General features: G+C 37.5%; 2 protein-coding genes across 2 annotated transcripts in view; both read right to left on the bottom strand.

The window, feature by feature from the left end:
• Positions 1-1,687: 1,687 nt before the first annotated feature.
• On the bottom strand, positions 1,688-4,660 carry LOC104168727 (fatty acid-binding protein, liver). The gene is made up of 4 exons (XM_009709412.1): positions 4,547-4,660; positions 3,348-3,520; positions 2,967-3,056; positions 1,688-1,795 (listed from the first exon to the last, which is right to left on the bottom strand). Exons 1-4 carry the CDS (start codon positions 4,611-4,613, stop codon positions 1,745-1,747), a joined length of 381 nt encoding a protein of 126 aa, XP_009707714.1. The 5' UTR covers positions 4,614-4,660; the 3' UTR covers positions 1,688-1,744.
• Positions 4,661-7,565: 2,905 nt separating this feature from the next.
• MYOM3 (myomesin 3) overlaps positions 7,566-15,893 on the bottom strand; it is a 27,751-nt gene continuing 19,423 nt past the window's right edge. Inside the window, exons 26-37 of the mRNA XM_009709411.1 lie at positions 15,307-15,451; positions 13,993-14,052; positions 12,953-13,020; positions 12,547-12,657; positions 12,315-12,402; positions 11,196-11,234; positions 10,557-10,662; positions 9,575-9,738; positions 8,904-8,940; positions 8,765-8,787; positions 8,619-8,674; positions 7,566-7,900 (exon numbers count right to left, since the gene is read on the bottom strand). Of these exons, the coding sequence (XP_009707713.1) occupies positions 7,601-7,900; positions 8,619-8,674; positions 8,765-8,787; positions 8,904-8,940; positions 9,575-9,738; positions 10,557-10,662; positions 11,196-11,234; positions 12,315-12,402; positions 12,547-12,657; positions 12,953-13,020; positions 13,993-14,052; positions 15,307-15,451 (1,197 nt within the window). The 3' untranslated portion in view covers positions 7,566-7,600. The remainder of the gene's footprint in view (positions 7,901-8,618; positions 8,675-8,764; positions 8,788-8,903; positions 8,941-9,574; positions 9,739-10,556; positions 10,663-11,195; positions 11,235-12,314; positions 12,403-12,546; positions 12,658-12,952; positions 13,021-13,992; positions 14,053-15,306; positions 15,452-15,893) is intronic.

Below are 15,893 nucleotides of genomic sequence, written 5' to 3'. Positions count from 1 at the left end.
AACTGCCTTTGTATACCAGTTGTCGTGTATTGAGGTTGAACTTTGATAAGGGGCTGAATTGGGAAGAAGCGAGTTTGCAAGACAGATTATGTCAAGTGAGCTGGGCATATCTGAGTAGTTACTGAACCAAAATAAGACTTTGAGTTTCTTTTAAAAGCAAACAATTACATACACATTTTGCTTTAACATCATTCCCATTTTATGTCATAATGTATCAAAGCAAATAATTGTTGTTTTCTAACAGGCTTTAAAAGTGTAGTGTTCAGAGTAATGAATGATCTCTGCGTTGGTTTAGAAATAAACCTGCAGTGCCTCATATTTTGTACCCTACAACTTCCTGATACAGCATTTGATCATTGAAGACTTGCAGTGTTCTGCGAATTTACTGTTGGAAAACTACGTTCTGTATTGTGGTGTTTCATTGTGTAGTTAGCAGCAGTTACCCAGCAACTTCCAAACAGAAGTATTTCAAGCTCTTATATGGCTTTTTGCAGTACCAATGCTTTAACACAGCCTTCTCCCGGAGTTACACCAGTGTCTTGATTTCTGTTCTGTTGATCTTATTTATGTGTAACTCACATGGAATTTAATTTCATCTGCAAAAGTGTACTTAGCATTAGAACTGCCTGGGGAGCAAAATGAACACAATGATACTTGCACAGTTAGGCCAGTAAAACTCCGCATGAGGACAGCCTTATTCCAGAACAAGAATACACTTCCCAGATTGCCTGTATCATGTTGCAAGTGTTATTAACTAAAACACAACCTCCTCCCTCACAAACTGCTCTTCTCCTAGCACAGGAAGATGTAGACTCAACACTCTTAATTGAAATAAAATGTCGCCATGAGGATTTTAACTGGCGTCATGAGTCCAGCAACTTTTTTCATGGAGGTCTTACACCCAAGACCAATTCTAACAAGTCTGTGGTGACTTAAATAAGTGTGAAATAGGGCTGCTAATACAATAGTAGGATCTAATCAGCAGTGAACAGAGAAGTGGTTATAGGCATGGGTCCTGTGCATTTTATACTTCAGTAGAGAGACATAATCCGAACATAAATGGTCTAGTTGACTTGAGCTTCACAAACTTGAACTGTGACAAGCAGATATTGGGAGTACGTTGCAAATTGGAAGAATGTTTAATTCCGTTTGCTCTTGCAGTGCCTCATTTTTGTTTAATTGTACTCTTGTGTGCTTCAGTTTAAGAGCAGTCATTCCTATTATTACTTCGTAATTGTTTATGACTATTAAATACTTCATAGCTTTTAAAATAATGACTGTTTCTATTCCTGTTACAGACATGTGGTGCCGATCAGCTAAACAAATGTCCAATTGTTCTTTGCTGGCTAGATTATAAAGAAAGGGTTTTAGTAAAAGACTAAACTTTATTAGACAAAGGAACTAAAGCTGAATATGTTCACTGAGTATGTAAGAAATCAAGAAGCATTTATATCAGCTTATGTCCACTCCCAGGGATTATTAGGATAAATCATAATGTTCCAGTTAATGTCCAGGTTTGGTTGTCTGGGGGGCAGACTTCTGTCACTTTGAGTATAGGAGGGGTCTGTAAGTGTACTCAGGGAAAAGACAGTCTTACAGGAATAGGAAGTGATGCGTGTGTGAAAGGAGAGTAGAAATTATAATTATTTTCTGTACTATTTTTTCAGGTAACAAAGATCACACTTTCTGGAAACTGCGCTTTATTTTAGGTATGTAAAGATGTCACAAAGAAGATGATCTGTCTTTAAACTCTCTTGCTTCTTCTGATAAGTGTTACTCCACCAGAAGTCATAGTCTGTAGAAGACAAATATACATAACTTGTTTTTCATTTAGACTTTAGGAAATCTATAGCTAAGTGACTAGAATGCTGTTTCTGTAATTCATGTATAAATCCATCTTATTTTACAAGAAAATACATTTACAGTACCTGCCTAGAAATATGTGTGTAACATTCATACCAAGGAAAATTTTTTTACAGAACCAGCTCTCAGGACAGGAAATCTAAATATAAATGCCATCATCAACTACATTTTATCACTCTATTTTAAGAGGTATCATAGATACTACCAGAAAAACATGCTTCCTGTAACAGAAATCCCCTGTCCCTGATACTAATGGGTTCTTTTGCCTGGTGTTTTGCTTACTTAATGTTAGAAAAGTAGTTTGAGACATATGGTTTCCTACGATTATTTTGAGTGTCCAAAAACATACAGAATCATAGAATCATTTGGGCTGGAAGGGACCTTCAGAGGTCATCTAGTCCAACCCCCCTGCGGTGAGCAGGGACATCTCCAACTAGATAAGGTTGCTCAGAGTAGTTAGCTGTCATTCTTGTAGTAGTCTTTACCCAAGTGGACACTTCTTAGAAGCCTAATAAGCTTAACTCTATAGAGAAAAGCTCTTTGTCAGTACCGAACAATTTAGAACTAACTAAAGAACTTTGAAGAATTGTAGGTGGTATGTGTGTATTGTAAATTTTCCAGTTTGACTCAGCCTTTACCTTCTTTTCAGAGGTAGTGCTGTGGATAAAGCTAAAGGTGAAAACACTGCTATAGTAATCTAGAGGAATTTATAAGGCGTCTTTCTGCAACATGCTCAGCAGCTAAAGCCCTTCACGCTTCAGTGCCTAGAATTGGCCTCAGGGTAGTAATTAATAAAAAGATTTGGTGAGCAAGATGCATTAAGTATATGAGCAATGTTTAAAGAAGAGTCATCTAAGGCAGTTGGTTTTAGAAAGAAACAGGAATAATAAAGGATACTAATAGTATTTTCTACTAACTATGGTTAGTTTGAAATACTAAAATTCTGTATCTGCAGATCTAAGCACCTGTAAGGAATTCTGCAAGTAATGTAATCATTTTGGGGCCAGGATTTAAGGTATTGAGCCTACACTGAGAGCTAATCAACATAGAACATTTTTTCTTTCAGCATTTTTCTTAATGTGTCATTATTTTCTAACACTTACCTCCACCATTTCATTTCCTTTAATTTCTTGCTCATGACAGAATTTTTCTGATTTGCACACAAGCTTCCCATTTACCATGTTCACAGTACACTGTTGAAGCATATTTTAAAATTAGGAAAAATTTTACATTTTTACATTCAGTTAGAATAAGTAGAGGACTACATAAATAGGAAATAAGTTATACCGATGTTTCATAATCACATCTGCTAATTTAAACTGGACACCACAGCATTTTAATAGGAATTGTAGAAGAAACATTTCTGTTTGTTGAAATGATAGAAATGTATGCTAATGGAAATGATACAAACAAGTTTCACTCATACACAGAAACTGAAGTATAAGGATAAATAAAGAGATGCACCTGTTCCTGAAAGATACTACCTTTAGGTTTGTGCCATGCATAGTAGTAATGTCAGCCTCTTTTCCAAGCGTAAATGAGTTCGTTAAAGATTGCTTGGGTGTTTTTGATGTCACAACAAAGTCATCTCCTTTTTGTTGTATTTCAATAATAGGCTTAATATCTCTGGCGACTTTAATAAGGTCATCTGGCAATGCTGTAAAAAAGGCAAAAAAGGACTTTTTCTGTTATGAAGTAGTGTGTTGATATGAAATAGCAAATTCTCTTCTCCGATAAAGGTGCAAAAGATACAAACCAATAATAGAAAGTGATGTGCAAGTTAAAAGACAAAGCCTGTTTTGGATTCCTCACTTCTCTATGGGCATATTGTTTCATTGCATCTAGTCTGTATAGCTTTTAATATTATATTCATTAATCTTGTGTCAGAGTATGTATTGTTTCTTTCAGTAACAACTTGCTGTGTGGTGACATTTCTCCATGACGAAAACCATGGGTGTATTATTTTGTTTTCCTCACCTCCAGTCTCCCTGGGAAGAGGTGGAGGTTGTGTGTGCAACAGTGCATCTAGCCTCAAACTGCCTTATTGGTGTGTCTCTTGCACGATTTGAGAGTATCATCCATAGCAGTAGAGGGAATGGTTCAGGCATCATACTGTTGGACTAGGCTTTTCAACTGGAACTGAATTTTATTCTACTGAATATCTCTTGTACGCTGTTAAAAACCCTAATGTGAATGTTTTGTCAAGGTTATCAAGAGGGTAAGTGCGTTTTTATTAGTGTAGGCACCTACTAAGTTACAACCACCAAGTCTATTCCTTACAGATTACTAAACAGCTATCACATAATGTTAATCACTAGTGGTGTAGAAAGAGCCTACACTACTAATAGCACATTGGAAATCTGTCTATGTCATTGACAACTTGTACTTATAAAGTTATGTGTTAATCAAAACAAGTTGATTCCTATATATACCTATTCTTTCATGAGGAACTTATCTAATGTTAGGATAGGGATTTGGGGGTTATCTATAACCTTTCTACATCCATTTGTACAATTTTGAGCTTCTTTTCATTTCCAGATTAGACATAACAGACTGACCTGTCAGGGGGTAGTTTGTCATACAAACAAAAGAAGAAAAACATAGAAATACAGTAATAAAAGAGGTCATGCAAAGTGTGTCTTGCAATCCGAGCAAATTATTTCAAAAGTAACTAGACACTTACCAAGAGCTTTCAAAAATTCTTCATAGTTCTCTTGAGCATAGACCTGCCAGGTTCCATTGAATGCCATTATGGATGTTATAATGCAGTTTAGGGTGGTGATGCTAGCAGGAAAGTGAGGGCTCTCCCTGGTCATTCAGATGCTATTTATGGAAAGGGAAAGGCCAGCTGAAATTGTGAGAGGACTGGCTAATTGTTAACTGTGAAGTAACAATTATTAATCATTTATTTGTTCTTAATGATCATAACCTCTAGTTCATTCTGCTTTGTAGAAAGTCTTACCTTGACCAGCTGGATTGAGATGTTATGTTTATACACTGAACTTAAGTAATTCAGATTTCTGAACTCGAATAATTCTTCATAATTGTTGTAAAGTGTTGCATAGATTTATTTGTTTTCTTTTTGTTCACAGCTTCTATGTTTAATACATTTTCTGTGTTTTGGATAGAATTCTTCAGATAAAATGGCATAATTTACAATAGATGCAAATTAATTACTGTGTTATAGCAGGAACTTCCTAATTATCACAGTATTCTCTACTATGGGCACTTGAACCTTAAATGGTGGGAATAAAATCCACAGCTGTTTCTTCCAAAATTGTGGGGCCTCCAATGACTGAGGACAGGGAAAATCGTGTTGGAGTGGGACAGTCAGTTATGACTTTATCCAGCAGATGTCAGCAATATGCATCTAAAGCTGTACTAAATTCAGTTTATTAGTTTTTTAATAATCACTGCATACATAGAAGATTAAAGGTAAAATAACACATGGAACATTGCTTGGAGACTGAAAAGAAAGAAGTAAATAGGGTGTACTATTTTTCTTCTCACCAATTGCACTAAGAATTCCTCAGTCATTATAGCCATTGAGTGATATTCCTTGCTGTCTGTGCAAGCATGACTGTTGATTTTGGAAGACATTCATTAGATTATGTGTCTTGCAATTATATTGCTTAATTCAAATAGAGCCTGTATCCCAGGGGTAGGTGACCTTTCTAAGTTAACTTTTATTACTCCATACTGGTCAGTAATTCTATTTAAATAGAAAATCAGTGCTGAACTTTTCTTACAAATGGACAACTTTTTTTTTTACTATGTAATTTTAAAAAAAATTCAAGCATAAAGAGCCAGTTTTGTAATTACATTTACATGTGATAATACCTGAATAGCAAGGATGAGGTACTGATAATGAATAAGGCCATATTTATGTGTAGGGTGTTAACATACATGGCTCTAAAAGGAACATGTTTATATTGGAGTTATTCTAGGACATGATTCATCTGTTCAACCATACAGTAATGTTATGATGCCATCAGAAGGGCCTGCTTTTCTTCGTTCACTGTAAGATGAATCCACGCAATTAGCTAAGCTCTCACTTGTTAATATTATTAAATTTAGTAATATAAATTATATACATTTAATTTAATTTTAAGTAATGTCTGAAATGTAACTGCCTTTGGTCAAATGATTGGCAGTCCTGTAGAGGATTGCTGTGCTCATTTACATTGACAGTGGAACAGCAGTGTCCCTCAAATAACCGGGAAAAATACTGGTGTTGTGAGGACAGTTTATACTAGTTTGTGGAGCAAGGTAAGATGCTATTTTGCTGAATCAATGTGTTTAGCTGGATGACTATATTAGGAATACAATCACTTTTTTCTCTCTCACTGACACAGTTTTACTGGTAGAAGCTGGGAGTGTAGCTATGGCTTCAGAGCAGTTGAGAGGCCACCCTTTTTTCTACATCCAGTGATACCAAAGGGTTAAGTAATTCAGCTATATTAACAGAAAAGCAGGCACATTCTGTAGCCTGGCATCTCAAGGTTGGGAAGCATCAAGAAAAAGAACGAATGATAGAAGAAGGGACACTGTTCTCTAAGTCAGCAGGCAAGAATGTGGAGAGAGGCCTTCAAGAGAGGGAGTTCTAGACATGAAGGGAGCCAAGCTGATAACAGGTTACAACCCACAGACATCAACAATAAAGTAGCTGAGAGCAGGACAGAGGTAATTGTGGTAGTGGGAGATCGCGACCTCCAACTCAAATGGCCCCCCCAAAAGAGGGCAAAACCCCACTTGGGGAGCATGCGTAGTTAATATGGAGGCTTCATTAGTGCTTACTGAGGATGCATACTAATTTACATTAGAAGCGAGAAACTTACAACCAAGTGTGAATAGCAATTAATATGTAGTGTGCTATGAATATGCAAATGTCTCATGGTATATAATATGTATCTTCATTTTACTTGGTGTGCAAGTTTAGAGGAGCGATCCCCCTTGCACCCGGTGCCAAAATAAACATACCTGCTTTATAACTCTCCGCGAGTTGTAGAGTTTGCTTCCGGATGTCACCAGAATAATATAACATAACTATTAAACCTAAAAAGAATATAGATGTCCAGTAGGATGGAAGGATCTGAGTCCACCTCTGTAGACTTTCACTCAACCCTCTTGTATAAATGTGTTTCTGAATGTTAGTGTATATATAGAAGCTGAATGTGTTCCTCTGTAAAGAACCAAGCCTCAAAAACATCACTGCCTTGTTTTCTTCCCACATAGCTTAGGTTTGTAAAGGTGCATACTTCAAGGCCCTGATTCAGCATGGTACTTAGGAAAATTCCTAACTTCCCATACACACACACAGGCTGTCTGATTTCAAGATGGATGTACTTCACAACAGCGCTGAGGTGTCACCAAGGGTGTAAGTTTAATAATACACACGCGCAAACATTTGTCAGCTACAAGATAATCAGTAACATGTAGTGATTTAATACAGAAAAACTCCACTGAAAGCCTGGTTCTCATATGTGAATCCTCTGGTATTTCCCACACAGATTTACTAGGAAAGAGTTTCTTGGTAAGGTGAACGTGCACGTGTACCCACACATGCGCGCGCGCGCACACACACAAGAACTGTTTTCTAACAACTACCAAAATAAAAATACTAAAATATTACTAAATTAAAAATAGAAACATGAGCCTGAATTTTAGGGCAGAGATACTGAAAGGAATCCGAAGGAGTTAAATTCCTTTTAAATTCAATGAGACATAATTGACTAATTCATTTAGGCTTTTGCATTATAATCCCACCTGGGACTTCTTCTTCTTCCATTCCTATTGGTATCTCTCCATGCTTATAGACACTGATAGTAACCTGCCCTGTTTCAGAACCGTACTTATTCTTGACATAGATGCTGTATTTTCCTGTGTCTTCATTGCAGACTTTCTCTATGGTAATTGTGACAACTGTCCCCTTCACATCCATTTTGTAACGATCTTTAAAGATGATAACCTTCTCGTTTTTGAACCAAGTGATTTCTGGGTAAGGATCTCCAGATACACAGCAAGTTAAACACAGGGTCTATTGTAAAACAGATAGCAGAAATAGATTATGAAGATATAAATAAGCAAGGAAGTTCAGTTGATGAGAAATTAAGAAAAATAAAAATCAATTCTCTTAGATTTTCAATAGATGAGATTCCAGGACTGTCCACTGCTTTTCCCGATACCCTTCATTATAATCAGGATTAACTTGACTGAATTCACTGGGCCTGACTCATATTTGTGCTACTGTCTTTTTATAGCTTTCTTACACTGTAAAGTGACACTTGAATAGGCACGTGGTGAATCTGCAATTACTTTACAGGATTTTTATTCTGCCAGTGTGCCAGTAAAGGGGAATGTGACTCAAATGTGAGCAGCAAGTTAATATGATGGGAAAATCAGGTCTGGCAATTAAAGACCTTAGTCTAATCCTATGAAATGGGAAGACACAAAAAGGATCTGGCTGCGAAACAGACCTAGGAAGCAGTAACATCCGAAATCTGCAAGAAGGAGGTTCTGTGCCACAAAGAGCACCTATATGTGCAGAAGCACGTGCATGTTTGGAAGCACCATCAACAATACAGGGGGTGGGTACAACTATTGTGGAGGGTACCACTTCACACCTTTGGCAATTGCAGTAGCTCCAAAAAGCTGCTGGGAACAGAGAGGAGGTGAAAACGAGTAGTTTTCTCCCCGTCAGTTATTCTGCTATGTCTGTGCAAGGGCCAATTATGCGAACAGTTACTCAATATTACCTTATCCTCCATGATGGTGGCAACATCTGGCAGACCTTGAACAACTCTGGCACGACCTGGGAGAGAACAAATATGACCTTTTAGTTTTACTTATCAGCATACCACTTGGCTTTGTATCATGGAAGGAAGGAAATTTATTTACTTACACTTTTCTGCTACTGCTGCTTCCCTGAAGGTGAGAGAGATAAAATTATAGTGGTTGTATTTATGAGACATTGTATTCTCAATACAGATTATGACAGTCAAAATAGATTTAGCTGCGGAAATATTTAGGCAGGAACTTACTTTAGCCTTCTGTGCTCAGCCAGGGCGTCTTCAAAGGCTACAAGGAATGAAGAGGTTTTAGGGAAAGCTGCCCTTTATTTCATTTGACTTAGTAGATTTAACAAAATGCATCAGTGTTGCAATTATTTGTCCACATAGATATGTACAATTGTCATCTAGACAGTGTCTCTATCTGCCTTAAGGAAATATGACTGTATTTATATACTACTGAAATAAGTGGGATCTAGTACTCCCTTTCCAAAGAGAAGTCCAGAGGAGGAAAAAAACCCCAACTTAGAGCAGTTTGGAAAAGTCTTTGTAAACCTGAAGCCACATTCTCTTTTCCAAGATGCCCCCTGTAAGTGCTGTTGGCCTGTGGAGGAATTGGACACATCCCAGGAACAGCTGCCCTCCCGCTTGTCCTTTCCCCAGGAGTGCCTTACGCTATGGCAGCAAGGCTCCCTAAAGGCTTCAGTCCTTTCTGCTGCGCACTTCTCCTCTCCCCGTGTTTCCTCTGACTTGTATGGGCACTTCAGTGTCCTTCTTAACCCAATTTCATAGTGTGCTGTCACGGAACTGCGGCTCCAGCCCAAATAAAGGAGAGAGGAGTCACTGCCCATGATTTGAAGGAATCTTGGAAAGCTGCTTGAATATATGTCATTCCTATGACGGTATTGTTTGACTCAGCCTACCTTGTCCAGACAAGTCAGTTGACAATTTGTGAGAGTTGTTCCCATCAAATAACTCCAGGGTGTATTTTCCCTTATCTGCATCTGTTGGGTTCAGTATGTGAAGCCAGATCTGATTCATTGTGCTCCCAGCTTTCAGTCTGTCACGGCTTTCCAGTTGTTTCTCCCTAAGTAAACAAAAGATATCATTTCAATAGTATTTAGTAGAGCTGTATAAATCAGAGCGGAAACTTTTTTTAGACCTAGACTGGTTAGAATAAGAGAGTGGGAGTCAGGACCTCACTGTTAATTTCACGGAGAGTTATGTATGCAGTCACTTCTGAAAATCTCACAGGGCATCCAGCTGTGCTTTTAGGCAGTTTGCCAAAGCTCTACAAACTCTACAAAAGACCTCTTAGTTCTTTTTTAGGAGATTAAATAGGATTTAGGTGTTGAATATTTGTAAGCGTTTAGCCCTTGAACGTTATTAAAAATTGGCCTCCTTGTATACGTGTGTAGGTGGTATCTAATAAAACACCATTTCTCTATTTTATGAAGACATTATGAGGCTAAATTAGCTAGTGTTTGGAAAGAATTTTATAATGTTTGGGAATATTTGTTATTCAGAGTGGGGAAATAGAGTGATTTAGGGAAGTACAAATTAGTAGAAATAAAGAATTTGAAAAAAACCAACTTCTTTTCCTGTCTGTAACCAAGGTGGCTGTAACTGAGCAGTACCTTAAATGCATCATTATTATTTTAGTAAAGATGATCACTTATAAATGTTTCTGCAGTGCCAAGATAAAAATAACATGACTGCTTATTTTGGAATTCCCAAACATGTTTCAGGATGCAGAGTAAAATGTGGTTTTCAGCCCTTACTCAGACAAATCTACCATTGACTTAAAAAGGTGTGGGCTCAGGCCCAACATGTTTAATTTTGATGATAAACAAGTTAGGAGCAACAGTACTCCAGAAGTCTTGCAAATATCTTTTGGGGACTTACTTGTGGTACCAAGTTGTTTTCATGTAGTCTGTGTAGTACTTCACATCTGTGTAGATTTTGATGCCTTCTTCAGTAGGCTGAATTTTCAGAGGTGTAGCAGAAAGAGCTAACAGTATAATTGAAAGACTGAAATTGAGGAGGATGTTCAAGAATGCAAAATTTTACATGTTACACAAACAAAATCCCAAGCAACCTATTAACATTTCTCCCTGGAGAATGTGGCTAGCTGCAAGTAGGATGGTATTCTACCTCTTGAAGGCCCTGGATCTTTTAGCAGCTGGTAGCAAAGTGTCAGTATCTCTTCTAGAGACTTGGGTCTGGAATACACATCTCATCAACAGAAACAGTACAACTTGGTCAAATTCATGTAGCAAGTGATGTGACAAGGAACAGGCTGCCAGCATGTAATGGTCACAGAATTAATTTGTAAGTGCGGAGGGTTTTATGTCCCTGGGTTTATTTACTGACCATCCTGCTTGACAGTTCAAAGGTGCTTCTAACACTAAAGGAATAGTAAATGGGTGGTATTGTACTCGATCCAGACCCAGGGACAGCTCCTGAGCAGTTTGCTCTGATCGTGGCACCCCACCTTTCTCCCCTTCCATTATTACTGTCTCAGCTGATGCGAAAAGGACATACCACTGATCCTACACAGCTCCTTGAGAAGATCTTCAAAGGCTGCAAAGACATAAAGATTTAAGGGTCTATAAATATGGTATTTAGCAAATCACATCTGATCTACCAACTTAATTTGATTATGTTTAGGATGTATTACATCTAGTAGTTATTTGTTGTCTTTTTCTGTTACAAAGCTCCCTGGGAATGGACTTTTTGCCACTGACTCATTTATTTTTAGATGCTGGGCATTTCTTACTAAATTTAGATGCTTCTGTCTTCCTTAGCACTCAACGAGTGCAACAGACTGCCTCACAGAAAGCAGATTTATGTATCAAGTTTAAATGATAGATTCCAGATGTCAGGGTAGGATTTAATCTTGGGAAGCAGAATCTTCTGATTGATGCTGAGTTGAAGTGACTGAAACATTACTGAGCTTTTAACTGTGGTGCTTGACAGGATTTATCATGCGGTCATAGCTTGATAAATGACTACATATATAAAATGACATCAGGATGTCAGAGCTGCATATTTATTTTTCAGTTTCTAGACCATATTCAGAACACTGAAAAGTGAAGCAGGAATCTGCAGTTACATATAATTGTTTTTGTACTTGATGTTGTCTTTAACAACTGTTCTGTCATTGTAATTCAGCCTAGAATTTTTTTCACTGGTGGAGGATGCAGGGTGGAAATGGAAGTTTGTTCTCCTGATGCTTCGGAGGACTGGCTGAACTTCCAGAATTGAAAAGTTGTCTGTGGATTATCAAATGAAGTACAGTGTGGACAGATGCAAAATACCCTGAGATCAGATACAAAGGAGACTTTTATTCTGTTCATTGTGCTCTGTATAACTCTTGCAGAATAAGAGATTGTTTTACATAGTGCATTTCATGACTCCAATCTCACATTAAATACTTGTGATTTTGAAATTATCAGCATATATATATGCGCTATAGTACATCAGGAAACTCTTTAAATTTGATCAGTAACTTTTTTTGCAGGTTTTAATCCCTATAAAAGCATGTAGGTACTGTGGTAATTAACAATGAGGTAGGAAGTTATGAAATTTGTTTTTAAATCCAAAATGAATCCCTGGCAGGGGTGTGAATATGTATTATTGCTTGATACAAGGTTCTCTTACCTCCTTTTGTGAGATCAAGTTGGGTGTAGTCCTCTCCTCGGTCATCTGAAACAAGTGCTTTGTATTGGCCCTCATCTGCTTTGGTTATCTAGTAAATACATATGTACATGTGTAATATTTATTTAAAAAAAAACAAACCCCAAACCCAAACACACCTCCACACCCCCAACAGAAATATTTTTTGCATTTTCGTGTGATCACCAAAGCCTCTGAGCTGTTTTATGTTTTTCACCTTTTTAATACGAAGAGTTCCTATCCCAGTCTGTGGATCAAACACACCGCCTGCTCGTGTTTTCTTATTGAAGAACCATTGGAAGTTGGTGTCCTTTCTCAGGTTTGTTGCCTGTTTGAAGTCAAGTCAACATTTAGAAGTCAGGGTCCCAAATGCATTTTATTTCTGAATGCCTGGATGGCCTTCTAATATGAAACATCACTTGCATTAGAGGATTGGTCCAGAATCTTAGAAACTTACTTCTTTATTAAAATTTCTGTCCAAGGTATACTCTCTCTTAACTTTCATTGGTCTGCAGATAAGCATTTGGATGAGCACTGTTCATAGCCTTTCCTTAAAATTCACATCTAAAATTTAATGCTAAAGGAATGCGGACTGTGCAGTTGCATCACCTAGCTGTATGTACCTTGCAGGTTAGGAGTACTTCACAGTTCTCGGTAACCTTCCATTTCAAGTTCTCTATGAAATGGGGACCTGTAAAAGGAGAGAAAAGTCTGCAATGCATTTCCAGAGCGCTCGGGTGTTCGCTACAGAAATGGCTCCATCTAGTGGTGAATCCCCGCGGCGCGGCCGTAGCGAATGCTTCACGCTACGGTTTTGCGTGCAATGGGCACTAGAGCATATAATTATTGCCGGCTTTGTAAAGTCCTTAGGTAACGTATCTTTGTTGAGGAATCTGTCTCAAAATGTAGTTAATGATGCTGCCTAACCAGTCCTTTATGGCTCTGCTTTGCATCAAGTCAGTGTAAGAGTTGATAGATATTTCGCGGGTGAATTGCAATAGAATAGAAAAGCCATATACTTTCTGATTTTCTTCCTGATTCTGGGAGGGTAAGCTGGGGGACAGGTTACTTAATATACACTTTTGTCTTATACTAAGCGTCTCTGAAGACAGGAGACTGGACCTATCGTCTAGTGTAGTGTCACAGTTGTTATTAAGTGAATATTTTTATCCCTCCTCAAAGGGGATCACCTTTCCAATGGTAGTATTTTTTTCTCTGAAACTGTTTTATAAACTTCCTTATTCATTATTATAAGATGGAGGATAAAGTGAAAGTGGAATGCATCGTTCTTTTTAAACTTCTCTAGAGAACCCTGTTTTCTACAGGGGAAGTGAGTAGATCTTAATTACATGGTATATATTCAGATTGGACAATTTTCAGAGTTCAGAAATGTTCATTGTTACAGCACTGATGCAGAAGATCTATACTAAGGATTGTGGCTAGCATAGCTAAAACTGTTACATAAATTGTTTGGATTTTTAAGAGCCGGGAATAGCATCTTAAAATAATGAATCTTATCCTACTGTATTAACTAGCTTAAATAATACACTTTAAAAAGATGATAAAGAAAAGTATTTAGAGCACTCAGTGAAACAGCTTTGCTCAGGTTTTGCCATCCTGTTAGCATAGTTCTGGCAAGTCATTAACCTTCAGCTTATCTTACCCTGCTTTTTCTTCCATTCTCTCCGTTTCGCATCAGCCTCCTCTGCAACTTTAGCAAAACCTGTGAGAACAGCAATGGTCAAAGTCAACAAACTCCTCACTGCTTCTCAGTGCAACACTTAGAAATTTCTGATCACAAAAGGTATTCTCATTAGAGCTGTGACATTTGTTTATAAGACATCTCTAGTGCATGAGTTACCTCTAGTCCCCACTGAGAACCCTGAACAGATTAGTGCCATCGTTCTTTCATTGTACTGCTTGCTCAGAACCTAACATTTATTTTCATTAAAACAAAAGAGTCTTTGAAGACCTGACCGTTATGCATTTAGGAAATGAAATAGGAGTTTTGACCATACAAAAAGATAGGCTAAAACCCCAGAAATTAAAATGTTTTAAAAGTAAGAATCACAGAAGAAGGCAGAGAGCATAGAATTTACCTCTGTTTTAGACAACTGTGTGTAACTTTAGTTATCTCTACTTCCTTCATTATCAGTGAAGAAAAATGGGCACTTTTAGAGCATAATTCATCAAACTTATTTTATATCTTGAACTTAGCATGTGCTGAATCACTCTGTAAAACTGTCTGTTTCTCTCCACTGGTTGTAAAGGTAGCCAAGTAGACTTGACATTTTATAGGCACTTTCCATTCAAAAAGTTTGGAAGCTTTAGAAGGTCACTTGACAGCAAAATGTTTGCAAGAACTGAAAATAGAGATAGACACTCTATGGGGAAGTACTTGCATGAGAATCTTGTTACTTTCTATTTTTAATTCATTAAAAAAGGCTGTCTGTACTACCATATACAAAGATCCTATGTTTCATGTTCAGCTTGCTTTGTTGCTTGGACTTGTCCTCGAGTGCAGTTGACGCTGGTTTCTTTCTTGCGTTCAGTTTAATGCAATTAATCAGCTGTTAAATACACTGAGTTTTCAACCTGATCCTGTCCTAAGATAAATGAGTACATGTAATAACACATCATGCAGTTTCCTGCTAAGACACAGACAGTTTGCCATAGTAAGATAATAGGTAAAACATTTGAAAAAAATAAGCATTCCACTGGATATTTTGCTTTACCAGACCATTTTTACCATCATGGGCCCTATTTAAAGACCAAAAGCTTCAGTTTATGTTAAAGAGAAATTCAGATAATTTCTTACATGATTCCTGGACTTTAAATGTGTGCTAAAATAAATATTTGTTCTCCCCATATCCAATGTGTGTCATTATACCTGTTGTAAATATTTTGGGGCCTTAAGTGCCTAGAAAACTTTCCACTGAGCCTGGCAGTCTATATTTGATCCTGAATTTCCACTTACATTCATCCGCAAGAACTAGGGTGAATTGATTTTTAGCTTTTCCGTCTTGCAGCTGGGCTGTGTACGTCCCTTTATCATCATCACAGAAATTCTGGATTATCAGTTCTACGAGACCTTTTCCTTTCACAAAGTTTATTGTATGTGTCTGTGTAAAACAAAGGAAATGTGATAAACTGAATAGTTTTTCCACAGCGGAACTGTTCCAAGGTCAGATCCTGACACATTCTACAACACTCAGACATTACAGTCTTTTTATATATGTATCCTTATATACTTCCCTCCTCTTACAGGAGTAGTGATGCCAATGCACTCTGATATTCTGTATTCCGAGATTCATCTATTATTTGTTCATGTACGTAGATATAGTAGAATTGCTGACAGCAGAACTTTTCTCTGGGAGAAAGTTTCTGTTAAAACCACATAACACAATACATTCTTTCTTGCTGGACATTACAGACTTTTCAGCTTACCAGAATCTGTATGATTTTTAGTATAATAGAGATGTTGCACTTCATTACACATCTGTGGCATGTAATTGCATAGTTGGGCAATGATGAGTAATATTGCCACCCTCCTGACATCATGCA

Source organism: Cariama cristata, unplaced genomic scaffold (assembly GCF_000690535.1).
Source record: "Cariama cristata isolate BGI_N322 unplaced genomic scaffold, ASM69053v1 scaffold10311, whole genome shotgun sequence".
Lineage (NCBI taxonomy): Eukaryota > Metazoa > Chordata > Aves > Cariamiformes > Cariamidae > Cariama > Cariama cristata.
Note: the sequence above shows the minus strand (reverse complement) of the source record. Positions and strands in the feature narration are given on the sequence as shown.